Consider the following 12,399-nt stretch of genomic DNA (forward strand, 5'->3'; position numbering starts at 1 on the left):
ACAAGATCAGAATTAAGATCAACATTTAGAAAGCTAATTGACTGAAGTTAGCTACCTACATGAAAGGGACCTGATTTTGCAGAAGCAAACTGCAGGTTTCAAGTCCCAAAGCTATCACCATTACCAGTGGATCATCGTTTCCCACTCTAAACCATCCCACCAGGAACAAGCACCATCCACACAGCCAAGGACAAATTTACAAACAAGAGAAAAGGCTTTAAGGTGAGTGTCCGCATTTACCTGTTTAGCCCCAGGTTATACAAATGTTTCTAATGTGCATAGGTTAGTTTCTCCTTTTGCTTCAAATTTCAATAATTCACGGTGAGCATTAGGTCCAGGATTATTGCTTAGCTAACATATATGTTGAATAAATTTTAAAGGTACATGCCAAAATGTGTTACACTTTGTGCACTGATCTTAACAACAAACAGCTGCACATGCCTGTTTATACTACCAGAGTCTATTAATTAAATATTATGCACTTATGGGCAGGGGGGTTTCATGTATTTTCTGTGATAGATTCAGTCAGTTCATTTGATCCCTTTACCCTGCTTTTCAGTGCAAGCAGCCACTGCTCTATTACATAGCCATGAATCATGGAGTTATCAAAGAAAGCAGTCAGACAAAGGGATGCAAAGGGCCAAACACCCTCTTCACAGGGGGCTGTATGTGGTTAATTCCAAGATGGATTTGGCACAAAACCTGCATCACCACCCTCACCCTTCACACATAATATGCACAGTCTGATGATCAGAAAAGTTTGGAAAAACTTTGATGAAAATAGGGAGATACACAAATACATTCTGAAGAACTACTTGACTTTTATGGAACATTTACTGTGCTATTCAAGAACTTAAAGGAATGGGGAGATTCATGAGTTGACATAGCAACCGTCACATCATATTACTTCAGCTAATCTGTCTACACAGGCACCTTCCTTAAAAAAATACTTCCCCAAATTCCACGACAGTCCAGTAATAAGGGTGCCAATACCCAAAATAATAGGGCATCTGGGGTTTCCAGGTTTGATTTTGGGGAGTAATAGAACAATCCAGGGCAGGGCTTAGATGGCGTGTCTGAGCAAATAAGGTCCCGAGTAGAAGCAGGTAGTTCCTTAAGTAGATGGTGTAGTTTCTTTGGGAATTCCAAAGTTGAATTCCAGTTACGTAGACTCCCTCCACAAACACTATGCCACCAACACTCCTGGCTATCTCCAAGATACCACTGACTTCCTGAGGAAATTACAAAACATCAGAAAACTTCCTGACAACACCATCCTTGCCACCATGGATGTAGAGGCTCTCTACACTAATATTCCACATGAAGATGGACAACAAGCAATCAGGAATATCATCCCTGCTGTTACCACAGCTAATCTGGTGTCTGACCTCCGTAAATTTGTTCTCACCCACAATTATTTCCGATTTGGGGACAACTTATACCTCCAGTATGGCCCCACAATATGCTAATATATTTACAGCTGACTTGGAACAATGATTCCTCAGCTCTCATCCCCTATTACTCCTCCTTTACTTACGATACATCGATGACATCTTTATCATTTGGACCCATGGTAAAGACACTCTAGAAGAATTCCACAGACTTTAACAATCTGCAACCCTACCATCAACATATGCCTTGACCATGCCACACGAGAGATACATTTCCTGAACACTACAGTACAAATCACTGATGGTCTGATCAATACCACTCTCCACCAGAAACCCATTGACCGCTAAACTTACCTACATGCTTCCATCCTGCACACACAACACAATCCATCATTTACAGTCAAGCCCCGAGATACAATCATACCTGCTCTGATTCTACTGACAGAAACTGCAAACTACATGATCTCTACCAAATATTCATTAATCTGAATTACCCACCGGGAGAAGTAAAAAAACAAATTGACAGGGCCAGATGAATACCCAAAAACCAACTACTCCAAGATAGACCCAAAAAAGCCAATAACAGAACACCACTTGTCTTTACCTACAGCCCGCAACTCAAACCACTGCAACACATCATTAAAGACCTACAACCTATCTTAAATCATAATGTCATACTCCTAGGTGACAGGTCTGTTCTTTCCTATAGACAACTTCCCAACCTCATGAGGATTCTCTCTAGCAACCACAGGCTATACCACAATAATACTAATCCTGGAACTTTTCCTTGCAACAAACCCCTTTGCCAACTTTGTCCACATATCTATTCTGGAGATACACTCACTGGACCTAACCACATTAATTACAGAATCACAGACACATTCTCCTGTTCCTTAACTAACATCATGTTTGCCATCATGTGCCAACAATGCCCACACACCGTTTATACAGGACTGACTGCAAACACTCTTCGACAAAGAATAAATGGACATAGAACAGACATCAAAAAACTCCAAAACTCCTGTCAGCCAGCACTTTACTAGAGTGGGCCATTTTGTTAAAAATCTGAAAGTTTGTGTTCTACCGAAAAAGGACTTTAACAATCATCTACAGAGAGAATGCTCAGAACTCAAATTCATATGCAAATTCGACATATTAACACGTGGTTTGAACAGGGACAGCAATTACCTGATCCATTATAAGGATTCTTTTACATACTTTGATGTTTTATCTAACTCTTAAATCCCCCCCCTGCCCCCCCCCACACCGCTGTCCTTCTGCTCTTCTGATCTTGCCAACCTTGATAACAATTTTTCCTATTTGTCAACCTTGATAACAATTTTTGGACCTCTGTGCTTTTATATGTTGAGTCGGTTCTGTTAAGGCTATCTGAAGAAGTGAGTCTGTCCCACAGAAGCTCATCACCTAATAAATTATTTTGTTAGTCTTTAAAGTGCTACATGACTGCTTTTTTGTTTTGACAAAATACAGACTAACACAGCTATCTCTCTGCCACTATTCTACATCAAAGACAGTGATACTAGCAATGGGGACCTCATAACTACAAAGAATAAATTCTCTGTAACCAAACTACATTTCCCACTACAATTAAATTTTCCAGAGATTATTTGCAACTATCCTATGATAAGTGTTCAGTGGCACGTGGCAGTTACTAGAAATCATGCTCACTGAACAATAAATATTTCCAGCACAGACAGCCCATGAAGTATTTAGAAATATACACAACATTGTATACTTGTTCATTTAGGATTGTAAAGATATTGATCACCCATACCATGCTCTAGAAGCCCTAGCCTACGCACTTTAGAAACACTGACCACACAGTTTATTGACTGATGGAGTTAAACAGAAATAAATCAAGATGTGTGCAGGAACATACACACATTGTAGAGCAGTAATCACTGATGGATGGATAAAAAACCCTAAAACATAATCGTAATCCAAATCTCTAGGATGTGGTGACAACCTAGCCAATGGCCTGTGAAGTAGAAATGCCAGTAAGCACACATTTCTTCAATTAATAACTGCAGTGTGTCCAATTCCATTTAAGAACACCACATGGCTGTAACAAGAAAAACCTCTAGCATTACTAGTAGTAAGCAGTCCTGTAGCACCTTAAAGAATAACAATTGTATTTATTAAGTAACGAGCTTTCATAAAACCCTTGGAAGCTCATTACCTAATAAATAAAATTGTTAGCCTTTAAGGTGTTACAGAACTGCTTGTTTTTTGTGAAGCTACAGACTAACACGGCTACCTGTCTGAGACTAATTACCAGTAGTAAACAGAGCGTTAGCTGGCAAAGAGTATAAAGCAAACAGATCTGCCAATAAAATTAGTTTAATTCAACTCCTGAATGCATGTCTATATTTACTTCTCACAAGATAGTCCCTGAACATGGGGCAATTAAACCAAGAATTGAGGAGGTAATCATCACAGAGGAAAAACACAAAACACAACCTATCATAACATATTAGCATCTTTTGCGCTCTTATAATGCCTATCTCTCAAGAATCTCAAAGTTCAATGCAAACATTAATTAAGTTTCACAACATCCCTATGAGGTAGTAAAGTGTGATAATCTCCATGGTACAAATGCAGAGATAAGACGAGGGATTTACCTAAACTTAGCCTTCTCATCAGTAGCAGAACTAGGAAAAGAACCCAAAAGGCCTGACTGCCAGTCCCCAACTCTAGCCACTAAATTGCCTCCACGCATTGTCTTTTAAGACACTTTCTTTGCATATGAGCTGTATGTATTCATATTCAAAACACAGCATAGAATTAGAGTACTGTCATTCTAGAAATTTGTTTACATCCACAGGGCATCATTAAAGTAAAACAGCAAGTACAATTATTCCATTTTCAAAACATATTGACATTAATCTAACCTCTTTCTTTATCCTGTGGAGATGTTAATACCAACATTTTATATTTCGGGTCTTCTCGGTAGACAGGAAGGAAACATACACTAGAATCTTCAACTCTAACCTAAAAAAACAGACGTTTAGCTGTTTTATGCCATACAGCTAGTAAAAAGCACATACTGTAGGTCTTACTACACGTAAGCAAGGTGGACTATTTAGGGAAACAACTTGCACCTGGAAACAATGTTCACCAATTCATCAATGTCGGAACACTAGGAACAAGTATGTTTGTTCCTCTATTGAGCTACTGAGGAAATGTAACTCTGCACAGTGCCCGTGACTATCCTGAGAAATCTTGGTATCTTCTGTTGATTCGATCTCTTTCTTTGCTTGCTGCAAGTACATCATCGCAGATATCACAGCGACATCTGCCAGCACTTCCTGAAATGAAAGCCAGGTGCTGTTTTCATCACAAATCCTACCAACATCACTTTGATTTGTGAGTTAATTTTGTGTTCCTGAAAGTGAGAAACAAGCAGCACTAGTGTGACTCTGGCATAGCTTGACTAGCTTTCCCTGCATTGAACTCTGCCAATGCACTTCCACCCTCGCCTGCAATAATCCTCTTGAGCAAAGAATGCCAACCATGACATGGTGTACAGTGGTTTCAGTAAATGGGATGATAATCTGATATGCATTAAAGAGCAAGGTGGCCCATTGGTCCCATAATCTGAGACAGGTTTTAACCTAGGTCTATAGAACCAAAAAGCTCAGGGACTTGTCAAACTAGCTAGGGAATAGGCCTCATCCCTAAATTTTTAGGTGTACATTACCCCAGAGTAGGACTAATAGAAGTCGTTAGCTCCTGTACCTACCTTCTTCTTGGAGAGAGATTAAGTTCAGTTTATTTTTGATATACAAAATATCAGAGGTCATTGAAGCATTTATTACAGTTTATAGGACATAAAGAAACAGCTAGAAAATTCTTACTATGTATGCCCTTTGTTAATTGTATTGTTCCACATGTGCAGATTAGACAACAAAATTAAACATAAATGAAATCTGAAGTGATATTCAATCTCTCACTACTTGCCCCAAAACCAAGATCCTTCAGCCTTGAAGCCCAAATGTCATGCTTCAGCTCTAGCTATTATGTAGATGCAGCACTGCTTAGTGTTCTAAGGTCCCTACTCCCCGAACAGAACACCAGATGGGCTGGTAGCACGGCATCCTTGCATGACCGGTTGAGCTAAGAACAAAATAAGAGTCTTAACACTGCAGGTCTTTTTATATAACCTTACGGACAGTTATGACCTTTGTCCACTAGAGGGCATTAAAAGAATACTGTAAGAGAATCACCCCTACTTCTCAGACGGTATGAAAGTTATCCCACCCACATGAACTGGGTTTTTCTAGAAATTACTCCAAAATATTTTCAAAAACTGTTTAGAAGCCACCATGTTCCACATAAGCTATTGTTCCAGCTAAGTGGTATTGCTTCAGCACTGTGCAATGACATTAACACAGCTGGTCCTACAGAAACTTTCATTGGTAGAAATGAGCCAACATACTGAAAGTTTCACACAATGATTGAAGTTAAAAATGAAAAAGACCTATCTAATCATGTCCTGCCTATCTCTCACCCAATGCTGGATTGGTCCCTGCTGCTTTATCACGAAAGAGTTTTTATTCAATCTGCCAAGTATTTCTAATCAGAGCTCACATGAAAGCGCACATTATAAAACATCATTGTGTTTATTGCTGACTTATAATAGAAAGAAAAAAATTTCAACAAAAGTGAGAAAGTTCATAACTTTATTTAAACTTGACTCACCAGCACAAGAGGGCCAAAAGCTGTAGATTTTGGATCCAGTCCAAGGCCAGGTCCACACAAGACCTTCAAGTTGATCGTAGATATGCAATTCCAGCTAGAGCAATTGCATAGCTGGAATCATCTCATTTATGGTCGACGTACCTGGCCATCCTCACTGAGGAAGGTCAACAGGAGAAACTCTCCCCTTGACCTCTCTTACTGTCCACGAGATTGAGGAGTACAGGGGTTGAATGTCAATCAAATCCCAGAAAATTGACCCTGACCAGGTCGATCTACAAGGTATTGTAGATATACTTGTAGACAGCCTCCAAATTCAGTTTTGGTTCAATTCCAAGGTAGAGTCCAAACACAAAAATTTGATTTGAACTTCAAATTTTGGTGGTTTCCAGATATAGCGTTTTGGTTTAAGTTTACCTCTAATCACGAACAGCAAAATACTTACAATCTGATTGAATCTGAAACTTTAAGTAACTTTTATCCTTTCACACTAACCTAGTTATATTCAAACAGATTCTGGCCACCAGCACTTAAAACTGCCTTTCACCAATATCCAAATACACTTTCTACCCGGGAAACGTAACATTACCTTCTCTCCGCAAGGACTGGAAAAAAACTCAGGAGAAGATGAAGCTTGCTGCATAAGCTTTTGGTAGTAGGTTTCAGCTGCTTCTTGGAGAACCTCGGGATTCCCTGCTAAAATATCTACTGGATAAAGATGTCCTATGGATAAAACAAGTCACAAGATCATTTATTTGTTAATGAAAGTAGCAACTGACATTACAAAACCCTGAACTTGAAAAAGGTTCTGAGTGGGTGGACCATTATTCACCCCATCCATTTATAGAACCATGGCCTAAAATAGTAACAGAGAGATTAATTACTTAATTAGTCTTTAAAGTACTACATGACTGCTTTTTTGTTTTGATATGGCCTAAAATAGTAAGAGAGTAAAACTGCATGGTTATTTAAGCTCATTTTTGCAGAACACAACCATGGCAGTATCAGCTCACATTTGTAGACTTTCAGCTCAACAGACAATTCAGCATCCTGTTCAGGTTGCAGTGGAAGAGCATAGATTAAAGTGATTTTCTTAAAAATGCATCCCCAGTTGTTAATATTTACTCAAAAACCTCCCCAATGCTCTTACAAGTCAGTCCGTGATCTGCTGTGTACAATATCACCCTATCACTTTTCATAGTAATGTTTACAGGTCATATTCAAAATACTTTGGGATCCTGTTGATCAGAAGTTATCTTCCTGTTCACATACTGATGTGCAGCTAAAAGTGACCCATTTGCAATTGCAGAGCCCTGGAACCTTGTACCCTTCTCAATATTACAGCGGACATGCCTCATGCATCTGCACGGACCCATGGATTCCCCTGAGATATGGATTGGTTGGTTCAGTCCTGCCTTAAGAGCAGCCACTGGAATCCAAGCAACACAAACATGTAGCAAAGCAAATCATGGGGGGAATCACTCCCAGAATAAGCTTAAATGCCACAACAAAGAAAACGGGCTGGGTTTGACCAAAGATCCATCTAATCTAGCATCTTTCTTCCAACAGTGGCCAATGCCAATGAACTTAGGATGAACATCCATCCCATTTTAGCCAGGACCGTCCCATTTTTAGCTCCCTGGAGAGTGTCCCAACTTTAAAAAACAAAAAAAGAGGCTAATTGTCTCATACGTTGCAAAGCAGGGACCTGAATTTTTAAGAGACAGCTCCTTAAGCAGCAGGGGCTGTCTGTTTAAAGAGCTATCTGCAGGAGGTATGTAGGCTCTTTAAGCAGATTGTTTAAACATACTGTTACCAACAGCTTTTGAGGTGATGGTGGGGAGGGGGAGAGGGAAGAGGGGCAAAGCCAGGCTGTATGGCTGCTGTGCACTCTGCTCACGCTGCCTGGGAAAGACTGTGTCTCAGAGAGTTCTGCCCCCAACACACATTGCTAGCAGGTAGTAGGATTGGGATAGAGAGGACAGGGACCTGGGCCAGGGAATAGAGGGAACAGCAGCTAAGAGGTTGCACTTAGGTTGGTAGCCCACAGGCACACAAATAGGCAAGGCTCTAGAATAAAGGGCAGCTGGGCCCAGGCCAGGAGTTAGATGGGGGATCATGGGTTTGGAGGAGTCCCATGAAGGGCGGGGGACAGGACTCAGGAGGAAGCAGAGATAGGAAGAAGGGGATAAAGAAGGTGAATCATGGAGGAGGGCTGGTAGGGCTGAATTAACTCTTCCAGAGACCAGGGCTGTTAGATTTTGTGGGGACTCCTAGGATCTGGAGTGAGCACAAAAAACAGGGGTTCAGAATATGGGAGGGTTTGCTCTAGGTGGGGCCAGAAGGGTAGGGTGTGAGATGAGGTGAGGGTGCTCCAGCTCAGAGTGCATGCTCTGAGTTAGAGCCAGGGACAAACAGTTTGGGGTGCAGCGGGAGGGAGCTCCAGGCTGGGGCCCATGGGTTTGGAGTGTGGGAGGGGTCCCAGCCTGGCCCACTGACGAAGGGGTGACGATAAAGGGGTGAGTGCTCAGAACCCAAAGCAATTTAAATGGCCTGGAAGCCTCAGTCCCTTTTAAATTGCTCAGACAGGTGTAGCAGCTAACCTTCCCCTGTCCCTATGACCCCTCCAGTCTTTCTGCCTGTGCTTTCCCTCAAAGACCAGAGCCACAGCTCCCACACCCTCTGACAGGATGCGGAAAAAAGGTGAGGTGATGGGAGAAATAGGGTGGGCTAGGGATTTTGGCTGCCCACTTTGCACAGGTGTTAATGGTGTAGAATGGAAAGAATTCTTTTTACAACATAACTTTTTAGGAGCTTTGTAGCGATCTGAAACTGATCAATTTTTTTTTCAAATATCCTGTGTTACTTAATTATTTGGTGCATGGTAAATTAAAAATTGGAATAACTTTATCATAGATCCTGTTAATTTGACTTCTCAATTAGAGTTGGTTTTTAATATATGTGATTTCCATCAGGTTTTAGCATTTGTTTGGGGAAGGGTATTTGAACCTTTAGGATGCAGCCCTTATCTTAATCGGGCCTTGCCCTGGGAAATGAAAGTGCTAGCTAGGCCAGGACGGCAGAGGCGTGGAGAATCTCAGAGAGGTAGCCATGTTAGTCTAGATCTTCACAAAACAAAAAAGCACTCCTGTAGCATCTTAAAGACTAACAATATCATTTCTTAGTTTATGAGCTTTTGTGGGACAACCCACTGGTTGGAAGAGGTGGCCCACAGGCAGCAACTAGGAAACAAACAGGCACCATGTGGCCTGGACCTCTCTGGAGTGGAGAGGGGCAGCTGGGCCTAGTGGTTAGATAGGAGTTCAAGTCACTGTTTGGGAGAGAGAAACCCATGATGAGGGATTTCAGCACGAGATGGTGGGAGGCAGCATCAGGGCAGGGGGTGAGGATTTCCAAGCCTTTCAGTGCTGTACCTGTCATGGGGACTTACAAGTTACAAGCTCTGAAAATCCTGTGTACAGAGTGGGGTATGAAAATGTAGGTCTGTTGTATGTAGACTGGTGGCAGGTTGAAATGTTTGGCAATGGGCTTGGCATAGAGTGCATGGATATTTGAAGGTATGCTGTGGCATACTGAATACCTTGAGGAATTGAAAGGTATTAGGTATGGAATAGTATATTGTTTTTCTATTGTATATCCATGGACTCCAGTGAAATTAAATGGGTGGGACAGGGGGCTAATTTGCCTCACAGATTTTGTTCTCTTTTTATATTGCTGCAACATATCAAACGGCTTACATTGGTCCAGCATACAGCCCCATGGCTCCTCCCCACTTCCAGCCTCCTATCATGACTCCTGCCCTCCTGCATACACACAGCCCTGCTTTCCAGCAGCTCAGTCACATACCCCTTCTTCCCCCAGCCTCTTGCACCTCCCTCTCTCTCTCTCATGCTACCAGCCCACACTCTGCAGGACAGCAAGATTAGGACAAGGCAGGCACTTTTATATAGTATAACCGCTCAATTGTAGGTATATATTTTTAATTTTTACCTACTGTTGTTAAAACAATGCAGCATATCTTTGAAATGGGGCCTCAGTCAACAATGTTATTTTGAATGTTTGTACTGCATAGTTATCCTGGATTGCCATTGAACTCACTTAACTCCAGGCAATTTAGCAGGTGTCCCATATTTCACATAGGGAAACATGGTCACCCCCTAACGAACAGATCAGGAACTCACCAAACCTTGCCCATCTTGGCTAGTATCCCCCATGAATTTATCTAGTTCTTTTTTTAACCTTATTACCTTTTGGCCTTTACAACATCCTCTGGTAAGGAGTTCCAAAGGTTGACGCGGCACTATATGGCCTCAGGTCCCCTTCTGCAAACATGAGGATAATCCTGTCATACCAGGAGGCAATAAAATAACACCCTGATGGGGATTATAGAAGTAAAAATAATGTTTTCCCTACAAAAATGAGAACACTGGATCTGATGTCCAGGATCAAACCACTAGTCCAAGTGGAGTCTCCTGACTCTGGCAGTGTTCAATTCCCAATTCCTTAAAAAGAATGTAAGAAACCAAAACCCATCATTCATCACTGTTCATTGCTATTCATGGGGGTTAAAACTCACTCCTAGCACTTGCAACTGATCAGCTTACATCCTGAATTTTGATAGCAGCACTGTGTAGTCAGAATGCTGAACAGTAAATCTGTAAACGTGGATATGCAAATGTTTTTTGCCATGCTTGTATCTGAGAAAATGAGAAAAAAAGAAGCATTGCAACATTGTCAAATCAATTCATATTGTGAAATCCTAACCAGCACTTTGCAGAAAGACAGCTTGCTATAGTGGACTCCCCCACATGTAACTTAGCAAAAACAATCCATATAAGGGAAACAGGACATGTCGTATGTTAAAAACAAAATGCAGGATTATTATTAAAATGCTCTGGTAAGTTATTTTTAAATACAGGAACATCCCGTATGGTTGTTTTCATTTTTTTTTTTAAATCTGTACATAAGGATTTAATTTTCCTGGATGTATGCTCAAACATACAGCAAAATATTGAGACTTCTGAAATATGCAACCGATGAGCACAGCACTCACAATGTTATATCCTACTATTTAAGGAATAAACATAATGTTGCCAGAGAAAACACACAGTACCTTTAAGTCACACTAGATTTTCCAGTACCTAATAGGTCTGTACTGTAAGTTAAAAGTGATCGATTCGGAGAGTTATGTCATCAAACAAAGATGTTAATGAAACGAGCCAAAAATTGAAGCCTCAAGTACAAATGCAGGTCCACATCTTATCTGTACAGCTATCTAGACTGAAGGAATCACTTTTTTCTCCTCAAATAAATGAATTTTTTTCAGTTAGTTTTTTCAACTCCCTCTTTGTTTTAGTTTGCGATTTTCAAAGGCACCAAGGGGAATCAGGAACACATGTTCCTTTGAAAGTCAACAAGACTTGTGCTCCTAACTCACTTAGGCACTTCTGAGAATCTCACTTTTAAAAGACCCAAAGTCTAGCTGCCAAATGCACATAAAGGGGAAGCCATCAGGTTAGTCTGGGTTTTCATTTTTACCGCTGTGCACCTCAATCTTTCCCTGTGCATATGGGGGAGGGGAAGGAATCACACTTCTCCTCTATAAAGTATTTTCAAATGTACAAATGTGAAAGAGCTGCATAAGTCCTAAGTAGGAGGAACACTATGCATTGTATTCACAGCAAATAATTACTGCTGGCTAAAGTAAGAGGAAGTGATAAAGATTTTAGAACATTTAATCGCCAGTTTCGGAAGAGTTTAGCTTTTCTGCTTTCCTTTTAAAGCAATGTTTTCCTGTGGATGCCTTGGGCTGGAGGCCCCTTTCAGCAGCTCACAACACCAAGATCTTTAATTTCCAAGGGCAGCTTTATAAAACCAATTTAAATTACAGGATTTCATTACAGAGTTTGATCCTATGCAGCAGCAACAACAAAAGAGCACATTGTACCAGCCAAAACTGAGTGTTTTTCAAACGCACGACGCACACAAAGGGTTACCAGGCAAAGGGGAAAAAGAGAGTCATAAAAAGGGGGCCTCTCGCTGCAGCCACAGAGGAGGTACCATATAACCATAAGGAGAGTAAATTTAGAATGGGAGGCCTACTGCATTAGAGGGATTCCAGACATTCCAGCCTTAGCAATGCTGCAGATCTGAAAGGGGCTGCCATCTTAAATAGCCAAAGCTGGTAAACAAGGTCATGACATCACATAGATTCTACAGCAACAGTATCAACAACAGCTTACAGGTAGGTATCAGCCTGGAGCTTTTA

General features: G+C 41.0%; 2 protein-coding genes across 4 annotated transcripts in view; one reads left to right on the forward strand and one right to left on the reverse strand.

Moving 5' to 3' along the window:
* Positions 1-12,399, reverse strand: part of LOC142019748 (protein FAM169B-like) — a 67,968-nt gene that overhangs the window by 37,858 nt on the left and 17,711 nt on the right. For 2 of the 3 annotated variants that reach the window (XM_075006987.1, XM_075006986.1), the window contains exons 2-3: positions 6,700-6,833; positions 4,304-4,403 (exon numbers count right to left, since the gene is read on the reverse strand). In XM_075006987.1, coding sequence (XP_074863088.1) covers positions 4,304-4,403; positions 6,700-6,833 — 234 coding nt within the window. Of the gene's footprint in view, positions 1-4,303; positions 4,404-6,699; positions 6,834-10,378; positions 10,454-10,735; positions 10,829-12,399 lie in introns of all 3 variants that reach the window. The other variant, XM_075006988.1, reaches the window with a different exon arrangement.
* PGPEP1L (pyroglutamyl-peptidase I like) overlaps positions 12,321-12,399 on the forward strand; it is a 47,945-nt gene continuing 47,866 nt past the window's right edge. Inside the window, exon 1 of the mRNA XM_075006991.1 lies at positions 12,321-12,375. The gene's annotated coding sequence lies outside the window, so the exon portion shown is untranslated. The remainder of the gene's footprint in view (positions 12,376-12,399) is intronic.

This window comes from Carettochelys insculpta, chromosome 12, assembly GCF_033958435.1.
Source record: "Carettochelys insculpta isolate YL-2023 chromosome 12, ASM3395843v1, whole genome shotgun sequence".
NCBI classification, from domain to species: Eukaryota; Metazoa; Chordata; order Testudines; family Carettochelyidae; genus Carettochelys; species Carettochelys insculpta.